This window comes from Procambarus clarkii, chromosome 77, assembly GCF_040958095.1.
Source record: "Procambarus clarkii isolate CNS0578487 chromosome 77, FALCON_Pclarkii_2.0, whole genome shotgun sequence".
NCBI lineage: Eukaryota > Metazoa > Arthropoda > Malacostraca > Decapoda > Cambaridae > Procambarus > Procambarus clarkii.
Genome location: NC_091226.1, coordinates 17,638,065 through 17,662,598, shown reverse-complemented (window position 1 = coordinate 17,662,598; position 24,534 = coordinate 17,638,065). Strand labels below are relative to the sequence as shown.

At 41.3% G+C, this 24,534-nt stretch overlaps 1 protein-coding gene across 1 annotated transcript in view; it reads left to right on the top strand.

The window, feature by feature from the left end:
• Window positions 1-19,357, top strand: part of LOC138357333 (uncharacterized) — a 31,311-nt gene extending 11,954 nt beyond the window's left edge. Inside the window, exons 3-5 of the mRNA XM_069314013.1 lie at window positions 14,582-14,766; window positions 17,753-17,974; window positions 19,291-19,357. Of these exons, the coding sequence (XP_069170114.1) occupies window positions 14,582-14,766; window positions 17,753-17,974; window positions 19,291-19,357 (474 nt within the window). The remainder of the gene's footprint in view (window positions 1-14,581; window positions 14,767-17,752; window positions 17,975-19,290) is intronic.
• Window positions 19,358-24,534: the final 5,177 nt, after the last annotated feature.

Sequence of the window (24,534 nt, the reverse complement as noted above, 5' to 3'; positions counted from 1 at the left end):
CTTTAAGCTCGGGGGACAGTATGGTGCTTCTGTAGTTGCCTCGATTCTTTCCTCCTTCTGCAATAAGTTCTGCTTGTAAGGTATCTTTGGTAGTGACCTTTCTCATATCTGGCGAAAATGAACATCATACTCTCTGACCAAACTAAGTTCCAAAGGGTAACGAAGGACACTACAGCCGAATTAAAAGCAAAGGTCAACAAACTGATCGAAACTGTGAACGCCAAGAAATCCGGACTCCACCTGCCAAAGATCATTGGGGAATATAAACCTGGATATGCGTATGGAAATGTCAAGACGCACAAGCCTGGAAACCCACTTCGGCCAATCATTAGCCAGATACCCACACCCACGTACAGACTGGCGAAGCGACTCAACGGCCTGCTGACTCCTTATGTTCCTTGCGCCTTCAGCCTGAAGTCTCCAAAGGAATTTGTGGACTTACTGCGGGGCACACGGGCCACAGGGATAAGAGCCTCGTTGGACGTAGAATCGCTGTTTACCAACGTACCTGTGGACGAGACAATCGGAATGATAGCCGACAGAGTGTATCGTGATCCAGCCTGTACTCCTCTTGACATGCCAGAAAGTATTCTGAGGAAACTACTCCAAGCTTGTACTAAAGAGGCACCCTTCTTGAGCCCGGATGGGCACATGTATAAGCAAGTAGATGGGGTCGCCATGGGTTCTCCCCTAGGTGTCCTGTTTGCAAACTTCTACATGGGTACCATCGAGCAAAAAGTCTTAGTCGACATGAACTTGAAACCGGCCATATACTGCAGGTATGTTGACGACATTTTTACACAGGTACCTGATGTCAGACATCTGCAGGAGCTGAAGGAGGCATTTGAGCAGAGTTCCGTGCTGCGTTTCACTTACGAGACGGAAAAGGATGGGAAGCTGCCTTTTCTAGATGTAACAGTCATGGAAAAGGGCGGAGGTTTCCACACTGCAGTCTACACTAAGGAAACAAACATAGGAATGTGCCTAAATGCCAACAGCGACTGCCCTGACAGGTACAAGAGGAGTGTTGTTAACGCATACGTCGACCGTGCTCTCAGCCACAGCTCAGAATGGAAGCAAGTCGACGAAGAACTCTGTAGGGTAAGGCAGGTCCTAGTCAATAACGGCTTCTCCAATGGTTTCATCGAAGACATCATAAGAAGGAAAGTGAAAAGCCATGCAACCTCTGAAGAGACAACTAACACAACACCTATACCCCCTATTAGACTATTTTACAGGAACTTCTTTTCCACAGCTCATAAAACGGAGGAAAGGGTCCTGAAAGATATTGTTAATAGAAACGTTATCCCTACAGACAAAAATCAGAGGATACAACTGACGATTTACTATAAAACCAGAAAAACAGCCAGCCTACTCATGAGAAACTCTCCAGACACAAAACAGAACGCTTTAAAAGAGACTAACGTCGTCTATGCCTTCAAATGCCCACTTGGGGACTGTAAGCTCCAAAAAAACCAGTATATAGGCAAGACAACAACATCTCTTTCTAGGCGTTTAACGATGCATAAGCAACAGGGCTCCATTAAGGAACATATAATCTCTTCCCATAACCAAACCATCGCCAGAGAAATCCTAGTAAACAACACAGAAATCATCGATAGATACAGCGATAGCAGGCGGCTTGACGTTTGCGAGGCACTACACATCAAGAAGTCAACACCAGCAATCAACAGCCAATTATTGCACAAATATATTCTACCCACCTCAAGACTCCGCTCCAATATAGAAGCATCAAGAAATATGGACCAATAGGCTTTCTACAAACACTTCTATTCAATACCCATTGTTTCTGTTCTGTCTTGTGTTGATACTTTTAATACCCTATTAATATCCCCTCTTGTTCTGTCTTGTGTTAATGCCACATCACCCCTCCCACCTCACTCAAATGTAGATATAAAATCAGAGATACGTAAGTTCTAATCAGTTGTGTATTTGTGAAGTCTTTGAAAATGTAATAAGTTTTACGAAACGCGCCCGTGTCGCGTCAGACTAGAAATAAAAATGAATTTTGGAGAAGTGATTTTTGATTTACCTCCAACAGTGAAGCGTAATGTATGAAAGATTGAGAAAATTCGTGTTAGAATTATTAATCTTACTTTTTCGGTCATATTTAATAATATATGTCTACAGGAAAGACTGCTACCAAAATATACTAATATATATATATATATATATATATATATATATATATATATATATATATATATATATATATATATATATATATATATATATTATTAAATATGACCGAAAAAGTAAGATTAATAATTCTAACACGAATTTTCTCAATCTTTCGTACATTACGCTTCACTGTTGGAGGTAAATCAAAAATCAATTCTCCAAAATTCATTTTTATTTCTAGTCTGACGCGACACGGGCGCGTTTCGTAAAACTTATTACATTTTCAAAGACTTTAGTTCACAAATACACAACTGAATAGAACTTACGTATCTCCGATTTTATATCTACATTTGAGTGAGGTGGAAGGGGTGATGTGGCATTAACACAAGACAGAACAAAATGTGGTATTAATAGGGTATTAATTTCATCAACACAAGACAGAACAAGAGTATTAATAGGGTATTAATTTCATCAACACAAGACAGAACACGAAACAATGGATATTGAATAGAAGTGTTTGTAGAAAGCCTATTGGTCCATATTTCTTGATGCTTCTATATTGGAGCGGAGTCTTGAGGTGGGTAGAATATAGTTGTGCAATAATTGGCTGTTGATTGCTGGTGTTGACTTCTTGATGTGTAGTGCCTCGCAAACTTCAAGCCTGTGGACGAGACAATCGGAATGATAGCCGACAGAGTGTATCGTGATCCAGCCTGTACTCCTCTTGACATACCAGAAAATATTCTGAGGAAACTACTCCAAGCTTGTACTAAAGAGGCACCCTTCTTGAGCCCGGATGGGCACATGTATAAGCAAGTAGATGGGGTCGCCATGGGTTCTCCCCTAGGTGTCCTGTTTGCAAACTTCTACATGGGTACCATCGAGCAAAAAGTCTTAGTCGACATGAACTTGAAACCGGCCATATACTGCAGGTATGTTGACGACATTTTTACACAGGTACCTGATGTCAGACATCTGCAGGAGCTGAAGGAGGCATTTGAGCAGAGTTCCGTGCTGCGTTTCACTTACGAGATGGAAAAGGATGGGAAGCTGCCCTTTCTAGATGTAACAGTCATGGAAAAGGGCGGAGGTTTCCACACTGCAGTCTACACTAAGGAAACAAACATAGGAATGTGCCTAAATGCCAACAGCGACTGCCCAGACAGGTACAAGAGGAGTGTTGTTAACGCATATGTCGACCGTGCTCTCAGCCACAGCTCAGAATGGAAGCAAGTCGACGAAGAACTCTGTAGGGTAAGGCAGGTCCTAGTCAATAACGGCTTCTCCAATGGTTTCGTCGAAGACATCATAAGAAGGAAAGTGAAAAGCCATGCAACCTCTGAAGAGACAACTAACACAACACCTATACCCCCTATTAGACTATTTTACAGGAACTTCTTTTCCACAGCTCATAAAACGGAGGAAAGGGTCCTGAAAGATATTGTTAATAGAAACGTTATCCCTACAGACAAAAATCAGAGGATACAACTGACGATTTACTATAAAACCAGAAAAACGGCCAGCCTACTCATGAGAAACTCTCCAGACACAAAACAGAACGCTTTAAAAGAGACTAACGTCGTCTATGCCTTCAAATGCCCACTTGGGGACTGTAAGCTCCAAAAAACCCAGTATATAGGCAAGACAACAACATCTCTTTCTAGGCGTTTAACGATGCATAAGCAACAGGGCTCCATTAAGGAACATATAATCTCTTCCCACAACCAAACCATCACCAGAGAAATCCTAGTAAACAACACAGAAATCATCGATAGATACAGCGATAGCAGGCGGCTTGACGTTTGCGAGGCACTACACATCAAGAAGTCAATACCAGCAATCAACAGCCAATTATTGCACAACTATATTCTACCCACCTCAAGACTCCGCTCCAATATAGAAGCATCAAGAAATATGGACCAATAGGCTTTCTACAAACACTTCTATTCAATATCCATTGTTTCGTGTTCTGTCTTGTGTTGATGAAATTAATACCCTATTAATACTCTTGTTCTGTCTTGTGTTGATGAAATTAATACCCTATTAATACCACATTTTGTTCTGTCTTGTGTTAATGCCACATCACCCCTTCCACCTCACTCAAATGTAGATATAAAATCGGAGATACGTAAGTTCTATTCAGTTGTGTATTTGTGAACTAAAGTCTTTGAAAATGTAATAAGTTTTACGAAACTCGCCCGTGTCGCGTCAGACTAGAAATAAAAATGAATTTTGGAGAATTGATTTTTGATTTACCTCCAACAGTGAAGCGTAATGTACGAAAGATTGAGAAAATTCGTGTTAGAATTATTAATCTTACTTTTTCGGTCATATTTAATAATATATATATATATATATATATATATATATATATATATATATATATATATATATATATATATATATATATATATATATATATATATATATATATATATATATATATATATATATATATTGTGACGGTGAAGCGTTGGTGTTCGGCTGTTTCAAAAGCTAGGGGCAGGGCCTCGTCACATTATAGAAAAAAAAGAGAAAAGCTGGAGCTTTCGTCTGTGGTAAGGTAATGGGAAGACACACAAAACACAAGTAAATTAACAATGAAATTTTAATTACTTTAGAAAAACAAGACATGAATAAAGTTAAGCACATAAAATATAAAAGACAAGTCAACAAACAAAATAATATGAATAATCACTGGCAAATGAAAAGTTACGTTAAGACAAGTGAGTTACAGTGATAGCAAAATAAATATGAATGGAGCTGGAATATTGGCTTCGAGCTGCCACCTCCCTTAGTACACGAAAGCCAAGGCTTAGTCTACCAGCGAGAGATGTCAACTGCAAGGAGCACTGAGATATTCTGCCAATACTGAAGCACTGCAGCCCAGACATCAACTTGTGGCGGAGGGCGGAGGGCAGGTGCGACGGGACACCAGCCAATCAGCGACAGGCAGGCAAAGGACAAGTAGTTAGCTGGTTACGGCGGTGGTAGCTAGCAGGTGTACCGGTGTGCTGAATACGTTTTGCTCTCTGGGCAAAACGTTTTGGAGATATTTGGTGGACGTATCTTCTATATTATCTTTTGTTTTTACGTACTTTGTAGGGAAGAGCAGGCTCAATCTCTCTTGAAAGAGATTATCGTCACAACTCTCCCCCGAAGCCTGCGGTTCTGGAAGAAGTACGTCGTCATGTGGTGGAGTAATAGGTGGAGTTGCTTCTACTTCATAAACTCTGGAGAGGGCGTCGGCTATGATGTTGTCAGAACCCTTGATATAGCGGATCTCCAGGTTGAAATCTTGTAGATATAAAGCCCATCGTAGAAGACGCTGGTTAGTGAATTGGGCTTGATGTAAGAAGCGGAGAAGTTTGTGGTCTGAGAAGATGGTGGTAGACCTGGCACCTTGTAGGTATGGAGCAAAGTGCTGGAGATTCAGGACGATGGATAGTAGCTCCTTTTCAATAGTGCTGTAGTTCCTCTGGTGGGGTTTCAATTTGTAGCTGTAGTAGCTGACAGGTAGAACCTCCTCGCCTCGTTGCTGCATCAGGACACCACCAACGTCGGTACCACTGGCGTCGACATGAAGGACGAAAGGCTTGGTGATATCTGGCGAGGCGAGAATGGGATTAGAACAGAGGAGGAATTTGAGTTGTTCGAAAGCAACGGTTTGCTGCATGGTCCAATTATACCGTTGCTTGGGACTGGTTAAAATGATTAAAGGCGTGGCGACTGTACTGAAATTTCTCACAAACCTACGGTAGTAGGAGGCAAGACCAAGGAAGCGCAGGAGCTGCTTCCTGGTGGTAGGCTGTGCATAATGCTGGATGGCTTGAGTGTGTGAGTCTAACGGAGCTAGGCTGCCACTCCCAATTACATGACCCAGATAACGCACTTTACCTTTCGCGAAGGTGGACTTGCCCAGGTTGATGGTGAGGCCGGCTGTCAGGAGCTTGGTGAACAGTCGTCGCAGCTGGAGCAGATGTTCACTCCAGGTGTTGGATGCTATGACGATATCATCCAAATAGGCGTACGTGTTATCCAAGCCCTGGATGACACGGTTGACAGCTCTCTGAAAGGTGGCCGGAGCATTACATAGTCCGAAAGGAAGGCGTTCATATCTGAAAAGTCCAAAAGGAGTGGTAAAGGCAGATATTTCTTTGGCTCGCTTCGTTAAACACACTTGGTAATACCCCTTAAGCAAGTCCACTTGGGACAAGTACTGGGCATTACCAATGACGTCAAGAATGTCATCTATCCTTGGCAAGGGGTATGCATCCTTGACAGTCACATTATTTAACTTACGGTAGTCAGTGCAAAGTCTCACCTTACCTTGGGGTTTTGGCACCAAGATACAGGGTGAGGCCCAGGGGGACTCACAAGGTGTAGCCAGTCCATGATCCAAGAGGTACTGCACCTCAGCACGCATGACTTCCTTCTTGCTAGGGCTGATTCGGTAGAAGGGTTGACGAATCGGCCGGGTGTCAGGGAGCAGTTGGATGTCGTGCTGGGTAACATTACACTCTTGGGGGTCATCTCGGAACAACTCCCGATGTTCTTTGAAGATCTTGACGAGAGGTGCACTATGATTGTCCTGAAAATAGTTTGGAAGATCAGTAAGGATTTCCGAATTAGAAAGCGCTGACTCCTTGTCAGTGCTTTCGGGAGGAGAAGCAGGGAAGGTCTCACTGTGGATGTATGGTTCTGTAAAGGCAGAGTAATTAAGCATGACAGTGGGAGGAGTACCGTTATATAGCTTCAGGAGGTTGACGTGGCACAGTTGGGTCTTCCGCCGCCTATCTGGAGTCTCTAGAACGTAGTTATGGTTGTTTCTGCACTCCTTGATGCGGTAGGGTCCTGAAAACCTGTTTTGTAAAGGAGAACCTGGGATAGGAAAATAAGCAAGTACGAAGTCTCCCGGCTTAAATTTTCTTACTTTGCTGGTCTGGTCGTAATGAGTCTTCATCCTCTCCTGTGCTTTCAATAGATTATCTTGGGCAAAACTGTGGACTCTCTCTAGAATGTGTTGTAGGTTTTGAAGAAACTGGGGCACATTCTGATGCTCACTGAAGGTGGCATCACGTAGAGAGTCTTTGAAAGCCTTGAGGGGAGTACGGCACTTACGTCCGTAGAGCATCTCATAAGGAGATACTCCTAGGGACTCATTGGGAAGACTTCTATATATGCACATTATCAGGTCAATTTGCTTATCCCAATCCTTAGAGGTTTCATTACAAAACTTCTTCAGGAGTGCTTTAATAGTCTGATGACTACGCTCAAGAGAACCCTGTGAAGCAGGATGATAGGGGCTGGACAATACCTGTTTGATGTTGAACTCCTCCAGTGTCCTCTTGAAGAGATCACTGGTGAAGTTGGTGCCACAGTCGCTCTGAACCTCCCTGGGAAATCCATACTGGGTGAAGATCTTCAATAAGTGTTTCACAACCGTAGCAGCCGTAATGTTCTTTACTGGAACTGCTATGGGGAATCTGGTGGTAGGACACAGGATGGTTAAGATATAGGCGTTACCTGAACTGGTCCGAGGTAAAGGACCAACACAGTCTATAATAAGTCTGTGGAAAGGTTCTGCAGGCACCTGTATGGGAATCAGTGGCGCTCTGGGAATAGAGATGTTCGGTATACCTGCCATCTGACATGTATGACACTGTTTGACGCTATTTACCATACCTGGCCAGTAGTAGTCTTGACGAATTCCATGGTAGGTCTTGTTGAATCCGTAGTGGGAGAGTGCTCCGTGGGCCAGGTGTAGAATAGTTGGCCGCAGGCTGGCAGGAATCACAAGTTGTTCGACGTTGGCCCAATCGTCCTCCTCCTTTAGTTTACTGGGTCTATATCTGCGGTAGAGCAACTCGTTCTCTAGGAAGAACCCAGGAATACTGTCGGGTTGAGTCTCAGCCTGGAAAAATAATGGTGTCAAGGTAAGATCTTCCCTCTGTAACTTACGGAACTCCAACTTAGTCAGATTCGGGGGTAGTTTCTGAGGGTCTTGAGGGACAGCGGTGGCAGTAGAGTCAGCTGGCTGTGGTCGTGCGGCTTGTGCACGGGTGGTCACTAGAACCGGAGGAGAAACTTCATCACTCTCTTGAACCTTTGCTGGAACATACTCAAATATAGGATTATCTGTCACAGAGGTACACACCTGGGGTTTGTCCATGACGATCAGGTTGGTCGGTTGCAGGTCTTCTGCCAAGTCGTTGCCCAGGAGAAGTTGCACTCCAAGCATGAGAAAAGGCTTTTCCCTGATGGCGACTTGGACTTCTCCGCTCACGAAGGGACAATCCAGGTGGACTCTGGCTAGAGGATAAGGAGTGGTAACAGTGAGGTCAGTGATGAAGACAGTTTCTCCGGTGTAGGCGATGTTGGGCACAGCCGACTTCAAAATAATCGATTGAAGAGCCGCTGTGTCCCTCAAGATCTTCAATTTGAAACGTCCCTCCGGATTTGAACCGTTGGCAGAGACAGTTCCAGTATACAGGTGTTTACTGAAAAGAGAAAGATCATTAACATGAACACCAACATTCATCACAGGCTTACCGGACTTAGGAGGAGTTGGTTTGGGTTTTGGTGATTCGGTGGTTCCTTTGTATTGAGACTTACCACATTTATCTATGGTATGTCCATAGAGTCTACAATACTTACAGTACAATTGCGAGCCAGCTTGATCGGTACTCACTTTCTCGTAACTGTATCACAACTTCTTACTGGAGGATGGTTCTGGTGTCAGCCGGTGGATGAGGCTGTAAGTGTCAGCCGACTTAGCACACTTCAGGTAGTCGGTTTCTTCTTTATCTGCTAATTATAAACGGACAGGAGGCGGCACACGCCTCAAGAATTCTTCAACTAGCATGAGGTTGACGAGTTCTGCAAAGGTAGAGACTTGTGCTGCTTCCAGCCATTTCATAAAATATCTCCTTTTGGTATTAGCAAACTCTAGAAAGGTAGTGGTACTTGCCTTCAGGTGGTCACGGAATTTCCTTCGATAACTTTCGGTGGAGAGAAGGTAGGCGTCCAACACTGCTTGTTTCAGAGTCTGGTAGTCATTCTCAGACGCCAAAGTACTGAGTGTAACTGCAGCTCTACCTGTAAGATGTACTCTGAGAAGGGTGGCCCATTGGTCGGCAGGCCAACTAAGTTGATTAGCAAGGGTTTCAAAGGTGGTGAAAAAACACGTCAACTTCTGTTTCTATGAATGATGGCATTAACTTACTTGCATGTGATATATTAAAACTGATGGCAAGATTGGCGGTAGCTTGCAGGCGTTGAGCGAGGTGTGAAGTTTCCAACGTGAATTCTCGTTGACGACACTCCATAGCCAGAGTCGCTTGGTGTTTGTCATGTTCGTGTTGCATCTCCAATTGGCGTTATTTTGTTTCAAGCTGTACTCGTTCCCGCTCACGGAGTATTGCAACCTCACGTTCCTTGAGGGCGATTTCACGTTCTTGTTCTTCCTTTCTTGTGGCAGCTGCTTCCCTTTGTTGCTCGAGGGCTTCTCTTTGCATGGCAGCTGCTTCCCTTTGCTGCTCGCGTTCAATCTTGGCCAGCTCTAGTTTGAGTTTCATCGTTGCCAAATCAGTTTTATCTGCAATAAAGTAAGTTTCGTGAGTTTCAGAGTCTATCTTACCTTGCTCTAAGAGATGATCCAGTAACAGGTTGTGTATTTCACTTTTGTTGGCTTGGTAGGGAACTGTTAGTTGATACTCATGTGCAAGAGTTTGTAATTCAGCCCTCTTGGCATGACTTAAAGTCCCTATTGCACCTGCTGGATCTGCACGGAAAGCTTGGAGACGAAACATTGTGAAATTAGCAAATAAATGCACAACGAATATACTGTTGTGATATGGTGAATGTCAGAAACAGGACAACGTGGCAACTGGTACCTATCCTGTGGAATCTTTAACAATTAATGTTAATTACAAGATGTTAAATGATTAATTAAATCAAGGTCGCAGGAAATCTTGTACCCGGTACTCATGTAAGAGGATATATAAGGGCAAGAAAATCCTACTAAACAAGCGAAACTGAGTTTCTAAAACAAATGAAACAGTTAATTGCCTCAAAAGTAAAATTGGTAGTCCAAGAATGTAGGCATACCTTGCCGAGTCTCTATAGGACATAAGCAAGTTTTCCCACTGAAATTAATATGATACTTACAGAATTAGTGACCTTTTGTGCTCTGAAAAAGAAAGCTAATTCCCTACCAATGTAGGTATCATCATCTCTGACCGACGTGTAGGGGTGCGAGGTGTCAACTGGTGACGAGAACTGCTGCTGAGGTCCCAATTCAGCAACTAAAGTTCGTGCTAGAGGAACTATGGCCCTCTTTATCCTCCTACTGTCAGATTGCAGAAGATTAAATGCACTTGACCCGGGGGCAGACCACAGTACCAGGGTACCAATATGATGATCTGTCGAAAATATGAGAAATATCCTAGGGACAAAAGATGGTAAACACGAGTAATAACACGGAGGGAGAGATGACCAATTAAGAGAATGACTGAGGCCTACAGTCACCACGTAATCCAAAGTTGCCTCACCTTCACCATATGCTACTCTCGGAATGCACAATACACACAGCACCATATAAAAATAAAATTGAAAATTGAAAATAGTAAAATGCTACGTTACCAAAGCCAAATACGCTTACCATAAATTTACTACTTGGCACCAGTACCTGAGTGAAGCTCCCGGACAGGCCCCCACTTTAATGTGACGGTAAAGCGTTGGTGTTCAGCTGTTTCAAAAGCTAGGGGCAGGGCCTCGTCACATTTTAGAAAAAAAAGAGAAAAGCTGGAGCTTTCGTCTGTGGTAAGGTAATGGGAAGACACACAAAACACAAGTAAATTAACAATGAAATTTTAATTACTTTAGAAAAACAAGACATGAATAAAGTTAAGCTCATAAAATATAAAAGACAAGTCAACAAACAAAATAATATGAATAATCACTGACAAATGAAAAGTTACGTTAATACAAGTGAGTTACAGTGATAGCAAAATAAATATGAATGGAGCTGGAATATTGGCTTCGAGCTGCCACCTCCCTTAGTACACGAAAGCCAAGGCTTAGTCTACCAGCGAGAGATGTCAACTGCAAGGAGCACTGAGATATTCTGCCAATACTGAAGCACTGCAGCCCAGACATCAACTTGTGGCGGAGGGCGGAGGGCAGGTGCGACGGGACACCAGCCAATCAGCGACAGGCAGGCAAAGGACAAGTAGTTAGCTGGTTACGGCGGTGGTAGCTAGCAGGTGTACCGGTGTGCTGGATACGTTTTGCTCTCTGGGCAAAACGTTTTGGAGATATTTGGTGGACGTATCTTCTATATTATCTTTTGTTTTTACGTACTTTGTAGGGAAGAGCAGGCTCAATCTCTCTTGAAAGAGATTATCGTCACAATAATATATATATATATATATATATATATATATATATATATATATATATATATATATATATATATATATATATATATATATATATATATATATATATATATATATTTGGTAGCAGTCTTTCCTTTAGACATATATTATTAAATATGACCGAAAAAGTAAGATTAATAATTCTAACACGAATTATCTTTATCTTTCATACACTTTTTTTCACTGTTGGTGGTAATTCTAAAATCAATTCTCCAAAATTCATTTTTATTTCTAGTCTGACGCGACACTTGAGCGCGTTTCGTAAAACTTATTACATTTTCAAAGACTTTAGTTTACACATACACAACTGAATAGAACTTACACATCTCTGATTTGTTTATATCTACATTTGAGTGAGGTGGATGGGGTGAGGTGGCATTAATAAGGTATTAATTTCATCAACACAAGACAGAACACGAAACAATGGGTATTGAATGGAAGTGATTGTAGAAAGCCTATTGGTCCATATTTCTTGATGCTTCTATATTGGAGCGGAGTCTTGAGGTGGGTAGAATATAGTTGTGCATTAATTGGCTGTTGATTGCTGGTGTTGACTTTTTAATGTGTAGTGCCTCGCAAACGTCAAGCCGCCTGCTATCGCTGTATCTATCGATGATTTCTGTGTTGTTTACTAGGATTTCTCTGGCGATAGTTTGGTTGTGGGAAGAGATTATATGTTCCTTAATGGAGCCCTGTTGCTTATGCATCGTTAAACGCCTAGAAAGAGATGTTGTTGTCTTGCCTATATACTGGGTTTTTTGGAGCTTACAGTCCCCAAGAGGGCATTTGAAGGCATAGACGACATTGGTCTCTTTTAAAGCGTTCTGCTTTGTGTCTGGAGAGTTTCTCATGAGTAGGCTGGCCGTTTTTCTGGTTTTATAGTAAATCGTCAGTTGTATCCTCTGATTTTTGTCTGTAGGGATAACGTTTCTATTAACAATATCTTTCAGGACCCTTTCCTCCGTTTTATGAGCTGTGGAAAAGAAGTTCCTGTAAAATAGTCTAATAGGGGGTATAGGTGTTGTGTTAGTTGTCTCTTCAGAGGTTGCATGGCTTTTCACTTTCCTTCTTATGATGTCTTCGACGAAACCATTGGAGAAGCCGTTGTTGACTAGGACCTGCCTTACCCTACAGAGTTCTTCGTCGACTTGCTTCCATTCTGAGCTGTGGCTGAGAGCACGGTCGACATATGCGTTAACAACACTCCTTTTGTACCTGTCTGGGCAGTCGCTGTTGGCATTTAGGCACATTCCTATGTTCGTTTCCTTAGTGTAGAGTGCAGTGTGGAAACCTCCGCTCTTTTCCATGACTGTTACATCTAGAAAGGGCAGCTTCCCATCCTTTTCCATCTCGTAAGTTAAACGCAGCACGGAACTCTGCTCAAACGCCTCCTTCAGCTCCTGCAGATCTCTGACATCAGGTACCTGTGTAAAAATGTCGTCAACATACCTGCAGTATATGGCCGGTTTCAAGTTCATGTCAACTAAGACTTTTTGCTCGATGGTACCCATGTAGAAGTTTGCAAACAGGACACCTAGGGGAGAACCCATGGCGACCCCATCTACTTGCTTATACATGTGCCCATCCGGGCTCAAGAAGGGTGCCTCTTTAGTACAAGCTTGGAGTAGTTTCCTTAGAATATTTTCTGGTATGTCAAGAGGAGTACAGGCTGGATCACAATACACTCTGTCGGCTATCATCCCGATTGTCTCGTCCACAGGTACGTTGGTGAACAGTGATTCTACGTCCAACGAGGCTCTTATCCCTGTGGCCCGTGTGCCCCGCAGTAAGTCAACAAATTCCTTTGGAGACTTCAGGCTGAAGGCGCAAGGGACATAAGGAGCCAGCAGGCCGTTGAGTCGCTTCGCCAGTCTGTACGTGGGTGTGGGTATCTGGCTAATGATTGGCCGAAGTGGGTTTCCAGGCTTGTGTGTCTTGACATTTCCATACACATATCTAGGTTTATATTCCCCAATAATCTTTGGCAAGTGGAGTCCAGATTTCTTGGCGTTCACAGTTTCGATCAGTTTGTTGACCTTTGCTTTTAATTCGGCTGTAGTGTCCTTCGTTACCCTTTGGAATTTAGTTTGGTCAGAGAGTATGAGGCAAACTGTGATGTAACTATGATGACACAATTACGAGTCGTTGTAGTGGGAGCTCTTAGCACGATGTGTCTTTTCTCTCTAAGCACGCTGTTAATGGTGTCCAAGTCTCCTTTACAATGCCGTCTTTCCCTCCCCCTCGCTCGGATACGCATGCGCAGTACGCTCCAAAGTGATCCCGAGCCGAAAGTCACGCTGTATTTACTCGTAATTAATTAGTGAAGTAAGGAATTATGACAAGTATTTATGTCACTAATAAATGTATTAAGTTGTTATATATTTTCGCATAGTGCAAGTCAGCTTATTAAGACTGCGTAAATGAATGAGAGGATTATAAAGTGTAATTATTTTACGTTGCAATTTTTTCCACTGTAGTTGTTAATCCACCTAAATAAGTGAGTTCAGTAAGCAGTAATATGGTGTATAAATAAAGCAACTAAATAAACGACTATCCTTAATAGAGGAAAGTAATTAACTGGAATCTGTTTAGATTCAACTAAATGTGGAGATATTTTCTGTGACTTTCTGTCGCAACACGAAGCTGCGTCATTGATACTAGGAAGAATTTGGCAGAATATTGCTTCGTAATAGAAAACATTAATTGGATTAATTCTATGAATTATTAAGATTAGTAATTACTATGGTTAATACAATGATGATGAATTATAATACAAAAATGTTGTATAATGGTTGCATAATTTCCAACAGACGTGACATCAATATAGAACGTATATAAAACCCCAGTTGGATGTGAATATAACGTTGTGTGAAAATTTCAAAACAATCAGTGAAAAACTTTCGGGGATTACCGATTTTCAACATTTAAATTTTACTTATATAAATAATATGTAAGTAAAACATCATTTATTCATCAAACATCGCTTTATTCTCTGTCAGAATGTGACCAAAATAGTGAATGCGAACTTCACTGTGCTGCCGCCACTGGCGTGTCTGCTGGTTGACTTCGGTGACAACACTCCAGATGTGACCTTTGGTTTCCAGCACCTGTGTGTCTCCAGCTACCCCACCGTGGCTTATGGCGGCCCTTCCTCCAACCCCATGAATATTCCACATGTGTATACGTGAGTATTAGTGTCTCCAGTTACCCCACAGTGGCTTACAGCAACGTTTCTGCCCCAGACCAACATTATAGCAACGTTTCTGCCCCAGACCAACATTATAGCAACGTTTCTGCCCCAGACCAACATTATAGCAACGTTTCTGCCCCAGACCAACATTATAGCAACGTTTCTGCCCCAGACCAACATTATAGCAACGTTTCTGCCCCAGACCAACATTATAGCAACGTTTCTGCCCCAGACCAACTTTACAGACGTTTCTGCCCCAAACCAACATTGCAGCAACTCAATATTTTCTTCAGAATTTACCCTTAATATATTAGTTTCTTAACGTATCTTTAAAATAAAATTAGTATTTTGTTAAATTTATCATCCTTATTTTTCTGTACACAGGAGGCTAAAATCTCTTTGCAGCCTACCTCAGCTAGATTATAGTAACTGGAGATGTTTGTTTATTTTCCCGAGTTCCTATAAATTTATTTATTTATATACAAGAAGGAACATTGGGGGTTAGCAGAGAACATAGAAATTAAGTTGAATTTATATTCTTTTAAAGCCACTAGCATGCATAGCATTTCGGGCAAGTCCTTAAACTAACAGATAATTTGTAGATAATTAACAGTAAAATTGACAAAAAAAAAATTACAGGGGCTTTTCAGCATTACTTTAAAGGTACAGATAATTTTAAGTAGAATAATTTCAGTAAAATTGACAAAAAATGTTTCAGGTACATAGCAAGAAATTTTGACACAAAAGCAGATTAGAATAATACACAATAATAACAATACACAATAATGACCAAGGATTACTAGGTACATGAGGATAACATTTCAAGGAATAATGCAGCAGAATATGCACTCAATACTACAACCATGATATTAGATGATATCTAAGATTACAATGGTAAAGTAATATGGCTCAGGTACAAATATTGTGGGATTGGGTGGCACGAGCCACTGTGCAAAGCTAAAGCACTAGGTAGAAAACTATGAAGATGAAATTAGGTAATTTTTGGTTTTATTTTTGAATAAGGCAAAAGTTGGACAGCTTTTCAATTCATTAGGAAGTAAGCTCCATAGACTAGGTCTCTTTATTTGTATAGAGTGTTTACATAGATTAAGTTTGACTCAAAGAGATATTTATGTCTGGTGTGGTGAGTATGTGTTCTATTACTTCTGTTCAGGAAGAGTTTCAGAAAAGGGTTTGCACTTAAGAAAAGGGTTTTACAAATGTAATTGACACAAGAGAATGTATGGAGTGAATTTATGTTTAGCACGTTTATGGATTTAAACAGGGGGAGCTGTGTGCTGTCTGAAAGCAAAGTTTGCTATTGTCCTGATAGCAGATTTTTGCTGGGTGATGATAAGTTTGAGGTAGTTTGCAGAGATTGAACCCCAAGCACAGATACCATAAGTAAGATAGGGGCTAAGTGCATAATAGAGTGAGAGGAGAGCAGAATAGGGTAATCTTGAGGTTATCTTGAGATGATTTCGGGGCTTTAGTGTCTCCTCGACCAGGCCTCCACCCCCAGGAAGCAGCCCGTGACAGCTGACTAACACCCAGGTACTTATTTTACTGCTAGGTAACAGGGGCATAGGGTGAAAGAAACTTTGCCCATTGTTTCTCGCCGGCGCCCGGGATCGAACCCGGGACCACAGGATCACAAGTCCAGGGTGCTGTCCGCTCGGCCGACCGGCTCCCTGCATAATATCTGATCTTAGAGATTATACCAACTGTTTTAGAAACCTTTTTAGTTATGTGTTGTATGTGGGTGCTGAAGTTAAGTCTTTTGTCTAAGTATAGACCAAGGGACTTTCTATCATTTTTATTGCTAATGTTTACATTGTCTATCTGAAGCTGAATTGCATTTGTTGATTAGCTTCCAAATTAGATGTAGTAGGTCTTTTCAATGTTAAGTGTTAGTTTTTGGTTGACATCCACAGGTGGACTTTTTTTAATTCATTGTTTACAACATTATTTAATATGAGTGGGTTGGGGTCAGAGTAGATGAGAGTAGTATCATCAGCAAACAATATAGGTTTAAGCATGTTAGAGACATTAGGGAGATTATTGATGTATATAAGAAACATGAGGGGTCCCTGGATGCTGCCCTGTGGCACCTTTACGGTTAGTGGTAGAGTAGGAGAAGTTATATCATTGATGGCTACATATTGGTGTCTGTCACTAAGATAGGATCGGATATAGTTCAGGGCAAGGCCATGGATTCCATAATGGTGGAGTTTAAATAAGAGGTAGTTATGGTTAACAGTATCAAAGGCCTTTCTCAGGTCAATGAAGAGTCCAATCGGAAACTCACTTTTGTCAAGGACTGAGTAGATTAAGTCAAGCAGACTTACAATTGCATCATTGATACTCTTTTGGGAGCGGAAGCTAAACTGGCAGGGACTTAGTATATTGAACTTTACGAGATAGGAGTAGAGCTGTTTGTAAATATTTTTTTCAAATATTTTTGATAATATTGGTAGATTTGATATGGGGTCTGTAATTATTATTGTCTGCCTTAATTTATTCTATCTTTTATTTGATTTATGTTATCTTCCTTATCATTCGATCTTAATTTTATCTTCTTAATTTATTTTGTATATTCACACACAAAAACCCTTTTTGTACAAATATTGTGATCAATGCCATAGCTCAAGGGTTAATGCTAATATACATAAATGGAGCACACGGTAAACTTGATCGTTATTCTGTGGGCCTAGGCTTAATATTTCTTTAATTTAAATCATACAGTATGGGCAGCATTATACCATGATGCTCACGATGAGGAAAGTGTGATAATAACGTTTGTAATGATCCATACTGGTGTAATTACACCACATTAATTGCCCACAAAATTAATCTCGCACTCTTAAACATCAATGATCAGAAATTTACACAAATGTAATCATATTAAGAAGGTGGCCAATGAAGGTAGTGATACACATGTAATATTCATCAATAACCTTTGTATTTTTCTCTTCAACAGGCAGGAAGGAATATACCAAGTGAGAGGTTTAGCCTGGGACTACAGGGTTTCATACAGCTCTCAGTTGCAAGTGGTAATTGCAATACTACCATGCAATATGCCCAACGTTCAGATAGTTGAGAAATACGCATTATTCAGTGAGCCACAGATAAACCAGAAGTCCATGCCACTTGTGAAAGCCACTCTAAGTCAAATTCAGTGCAACCGTACTGTACCTGTAAGGTAAGGTCAATTATCGTACTGTACCCGTAAGGTAAGGTCAATTATCGTACTGTACCCGTAAGGTAAGGTCAGTTATCGTACTGTACCCGTTAGGTAAGGTCAATTATCGTATTGTACCCGTAAGGTAAGGTCAATTATCGTACTGTATCCGTTAGGTAAGGTCAATTATCGTACTGTACCCGTAAGGTAAGGTCAATTATCGTACTGTACCCGTTAGGTAAGGTCAATTATCGTACTGTACCCGTAAGGTAAGGTCAGTTATCGTACTGTACCCGTAAGGTAAGGTCAGTTATCGTACTGTACCTGTAAGGTAAGGTCAATTATCAAATTCAAATTCAAATGTTTATTTAGGTAAAATACATACATACAAGGGGTGATACAAAAATTGATGAATTTATAGATAGAGCTAGTACATACAATGCCTAAAGCCACTATTACGCAAAGCGTTTCGGGCAGCAAAGCGTTATCGAACTTTTCCCGTACGGTAAGGTCAATTATCGTACTGTGCCCGTAAGGTAAGGTCAATTATCGTACTGTACCCTTAAGGTAAGGTCAATTATCGCACTCTGCCTGTAAGGTAATGCCAATTATCGCACTCTACCTTTAAGGAAAGGTCAATTATCGCACTGTACTCAAAAGGTAAGTTCAATTATCGTACTGTACCCCACAAGATAAGGTCAATTATCGTACTGTACCCGTAAGGTAAGATCAATTATCGTCACCCCATGATTATGGGGTGATAGAATGTTTCAGAATGCTGGAGTGAGCACAAGGTTCTGGAATGGATACTGAAGTGAGTACATGGTGCTAGAGTGAGTATAGGGTTCTGGAATGTGTACAGGGAGCTAGAATACAGGGTGCTGGAATGAGTAAAGTGTGCTAGAATGAGTACATGGTGCTAGAGTGAGTATAGGGTTCTGGAATGAGTACAGGGAGCTAGAATACAGGGTGCTGGAATGAGTACAGTGTGCTAGAATGAGTACAGGGTGCTAGATCGAGTGAGTATAGGGTTCTGGAATGAGTACAGGGAGCTAGAATACAGGGTGCTGGAATGAGTACAGTGTGCTAGAATGAGTACAGGGTGCTAGAGTGAGTATAGGGTTCTGGAATGAGAACAATGTGTGCTAGGATAACAATAAAGCAGCTAGCTTGCACTAGTTCATTGACCTTGTGGGAAATTTTCCAAGCAGGAATTTACTTGCGCACTGTTAAATTATTAATAGTAATATAACTTAATATAATTAATTAAAATGAACTGTGTATTATGAGTGGACCGTATTTTACAAAGTGTATTGCATTTAAAATTTATCATACAGGGTAAAAGCTCAGTTTCACAAGTTTGGGGGATATTCGTACATTGCCTATATCACCAATAGTGGATAATAAATAAACTATTAAATTCATGTTAGTACAACAATTAAATAAATTAAAAATAAACGTCTCTTAGTTAGAGTGTACACTCAGCCTGATAATAGGCACTGAACATCTTTCTATCCCGTGTATGAAACCTCGTTGGATAAGGCTGTAATGGTGACTGGAAATGTCGCACGTTCACACAGGTTGACTCGACGTTAATTCTTCTTCTTCCTCTCTTCGGAACGGCACCTGTCGGGTAATTTATCAATAGGAAACTGTTACCACAACAACAACATATATTCAGTGGAGATTAAATCATGATAGGAGCAGGGCTTACCCTTTCCGGGTGCCTTACAGACATTGTCTTCTTCTTCTTGATAGTAGGTGCAGTTTGCATGAAGGGTTTGTCCTCCCGATGACTGCACTACAGACATTGTAACCGGACTACAAGAATAATCAATACTACAGGCCAGAGCTACTGAAATATCTTACTAGTTGACCGGAAACAATACTTCCTAAGGGTGCAAAAACGTGGATTGAACGGACTTTTGTGATTCCTGTGTCACGAAATTCGCGAGAAGTATCTGGTGCAAGCACGTGCTAATTCATGATGAGAGCAGGTACATGTGACCGGCTCAACTGCCATGCGCACACTGGAATTGCTCGGCGTCTCTCTTGCTGTGGACGCAAACATCAGCAAGGTTTCAACTCGTCATTATTGACTTATGGAAGGAGACCTTGATTTATTAATTATTTAATTAAAGTAAATATTGAGAAATAACTTCCAGACTGAAGGTTTTAGGTATTCACAAGATAAATATTATTAAAAAATGGTGGATTTGCTAACGAGGCAACATCCCATTTTCTCTGGAAGGCTACTAAATTCATTCTCTGTGATAAGTTAGTAGATTAGTAAAGTTTGTATATTCCTGACATAACGGATTTTACTTGGTATGGAAAGTGTTAGTAAATTAAGTGTCAAAATTTCCGACAGACCTCACAATCAACCTTAGGTCACTGACGGCAAGTAGTGAGTCGCTCTTCAGTGTTAGTGCTGGCGGGGTGTTAGCACTGAAGTGGAAGGTAGTGATGGTAGTGAAGCATTGGCGGTTGGAAGGGGCAAGGATAGAAGGGGCAGGGATAGAAGGGGCTGGGGTAGAAGGAGCTGGAGTAAAAGTGGCTGGGGAGGAAGGGGGGAGTGGCTGTGGGGAGTTGATGTAGCACACTGGGTCACTCGCTGCAGCTTATCTGGTATTTGCCTCCCTTTTTTCTATCTACTCCTTTTTCATAGACACTTATAACTGTTGACAATTAGTGGCAGGTAAGTATAATTCTTGCGCCACACTGCTGTGGTATTTATTTTTGCTCACTTATGTATTATACACTCGGCACCTTCGTTCTGGTGTGCTGTATCACCTTGCTCTCCATTCCTTCAGTGATCACTCACAATATTGTCTGCTATATCAACTGTACACTTAGGAGTGTAGCTATTATTCTGTTTGTCCTTTGCTTATCACTGCACTAGTTATTGTTATCCCGCTTAGATTCATTATTCCACATTAACTCGGGGAAACTATGCTTGCCTGAACCACTCAAGTCCCACCCTGTTGCAGGTCAGTAAGTACCAAAAGAAGGCACCAAGTCAAGAAGGCTATGTAGCACTATCAGTGTTGCTGGATATTCCACATAATTCCACATAATCCCACATATTCCACAAAGGCACATAAGGCGAGCGATAACATTAATATTGGATTCACCAAGGATTCTATTGAGGGTCAAACAATCTCAAAGTACATTAGGAAAGCAATGCATAATGTAGTCATTAAAATCAGGACATTCAACAAGGAGGTGCATGACTAAGTTGTGCAAAGCAGTTTGGCCAATATGGAGTAGTGCAGCATTCCATTACGTGCCCATAACTTAATCATGTATGGCCAGTATGTAACTTAGCCAAAGCCGTTTCCCACCGTCTATTATCATGGCAGGAGGAAGGCCAAGGGGAAAGGTTACCTTTAAGAGTGCACAGTTATTACCTGTAACCCCAGACTAATAGCCCTGCCAACAGTCTCAGAGGGAGGAATGAATGACTATGTAGAAATCGGAAAATTCAATGCCTTTTTTGGAGACAGAGCAAGTGCACCTGGCCTCCTTAGCAACAGTGTCCTTAGTGGACATTGCCGCTAAAAACTTTGCAAGTGGGACCTTCCATGGGGAAGAAGGGTAAATATGAAACGACACGAGGAGAGATATTGCTAACATGAACTGAGAGGGAATCTTGCAAGTGAGACATCCATACAGAAAAAGGGAAGGTGGTGTAAGGGATGGTGGCCCACATGAGAGGAAACAGTCAGAGTATGACATAAGCGACTGAGAGAGAATGTTGCAGTGTCCACGCAAGGTAGCAAAGGCAGTAATGATCACGACGATATTGTAGAGACAAGACTCTTGTTTCAGCACACAGGCTCAGGGAAGGTGACGAACAAAAGGCATCAGAGCTGAGGCGTAACCCGGTATGGTGCAGAGCATCAAGACGACGAAGAATCGAAGGAGATACAGAGGAGTAGGTAAGGCAGCCATATTCGAGTTCAGACAGTACTAGAGAGAAGTACAAATAGAGAAGAGTGCGTCGATCAGCTCCCAAAGAACTATGAACAAAACTTTATGTAAGATAAGGGCCTTAGAGCATTGAACTCGGAAGTAAGAGTGTCAAAGATGCCCAGAAGTTTACCAGAATCTTTAAAAAGAAGAGGACTACCATAGAGCGACAATGATGGACGAAGAACGGGCTGCTTCTGAGTAAAGGTCACATGGAACAAGTTTTAGTTGTAGAGAACTAGAAGGCATGATTGGTGGCCCAGGACGGCACAGCATCAATCACAAGTTGTGACTCGTTGGAGGAAAGGGAAACAATCACCCCGACAGCAGAGTTAGATCATCAACATAGAGGGCAGAGAAAATGGGAGAGGGAAGGAAGGAAGGAAGATCACTGAAAGCAACTAGGAAAAGAATAGTGCTCAGAACACTACCTTGATGAACACCTTCATATTGTGGAAAGGAGTCATAAAATGTGGTACTAAGTCTCTCTTTAAACGAATGACTAGAAAGGAAACTTTAAGGGAAGAGTATAAGATTGCCTCGAGGGCCAAAATAACGAAGTTGGTACAGTATATTGTATCTCTGGCCTTACTGACTAGCATGGAGTCCAGCAGCCTTTGTTGATGTTCGCTTGGTCCGCAATAACAACTCAGGTCGCCAGTCTGCGATCAGAGAAAACGGCGAAAATACCATGAGCCTCTATCTTTTTAATCAGTCTTTCATGTGGCACTGTATCAAAAGCTTTGCTAAAGTCAAGGTACACAACATCACAATAGCAACACATGCATATTATGCATGTGTTGCTATTTTATGTTATTTTGTGGGTTCAAGCAAACCTAATAAACTTTCCTGTGTTGCTTTAACTTTAATTGATTTGTTTCTTAAAGTAAGACATGTAATGTAAGAGCTCATGTATATATAAATACACAACAAAAATTATTTTGAGATAACCATGACACTAAGGTAATCGGGAGTAGCATTATTTTTTTGCTCACTAAAACTAATACCAGTGGCATATGGGGTGTTGTTTATTTATTAAATTTAATTTAAATAAATTTTGACCATAACAGAGGAATTGTATATATTCCATATTTCTTATTCTAGTTCAAATCTTCATAAACATGCATTTGGATGGGTTGAATTCTATCAGTCATTTTTCTAACCACTTTTGGAATGTACTCACCTATTTGTGCCTGCGGAGGTTGAGCTTTGTTTTTTTGGTTCTGCCTCTCAACTGTCAATCAACAGGTGTACAGATTCTTGAGCCTATTGGGCTCTATCAAATCTACATTTGAAACTGTGCATGGAGTCTGCCTCCACCACATCACTGCCTAATGCATTCCAATTGTTAACTACTCTGACACTGAAAAAAGGCTTCTAATGTCACATCCATTTGTGTGTGTATATCCATTTGTAAGTTATCACAGTTTCTCTTTGTCTTGATTTTTCTTATTAGATTTGTGTCATCTACGAACATTGACACGAACCAATTTCTCTGCCAGGTCGTTGGCATATATTAAAAATAGGATGGGCCTCAGCACCAAGCCTTGTGGTACCCCCACTCATAACATTTATCTACTTTAACTGAAGCCCATTGATTCCTTTGTGAGAAGTACTCTTTCACCCATTTTACAACTTTAACCCGATACACCAGCCTGCTTTTCTACCTTGCACATGAGTCACTGGTGCAGACCGTGTCAATTGCTTGCTGACAGTCGATAAATATGTAGTCTATCCATTATCCGTTCTCGTGTTTGATTTCCATCTTTTTGTAAAACTCCAATATGTGTTTTATGCAGAAGCTTCCTTTGGTAAAGCCGTGCTGGTGTATTGAAAAAACATTAGTTGCTTTAAAATCTGACTAGACTACTTCAGATGGATCTCTCTAGTACCTTTAGGGATAATGTTATGGTAGTGGTACTGGTCTGGTGATAATTGGTAGTATATTAGTGGAACTAGTGGTACTTCTTAGTAATACTAGTGGTACTGGTCTGATGCTACTAGGTAGTATACTAGTGGTACTTCTTAATAGTACTGGTCTACAGCTTAACGGCTCTTAAGAACCTGGTCCTTCAAACATCAAGTCGAATTTTGACGTATACTTTAGGGGCAAAAACTATCGTACAAGAAATTGGTAGCGCTTCGCGAATTTGACATAACGTTTAAATTTCTGTTCGTGGGTCCTCTTATAAGTTAGGATAAGGTACTATAGTACGACAGTTTCTTGTCGTTGGGAACACTCGCGGAAACGGGCTGCTCGTCTTCCTCCTTTAATGTATGATGGCAGCACATTCGTCGTTTTGCAGCAGTCTGGAAGCTCTTCCATGTCCAGGGAGGAATTAAATATTATTACAAGGGGCATGCACAATGCTTTCAATGCCTCCATAAGTATCCAAACCATTATCCTCTCTGTTGGTACAGCTGTTGTCACATCCAGTAGCTGTTGTGTAACAAGCTCTGTTGGTACAGCTGTTGTCACATCCAGTAGCTGTTGTGTAACAAGCTCTGTTGGTACAGCTGTTATGTGTATTATGTTTCCTTACGCCTTCTGGTATTACTTTCATTTCAGTGAGTATTTTTTGAGGGAGTGTCCGTTCAGTTAGGGCTAT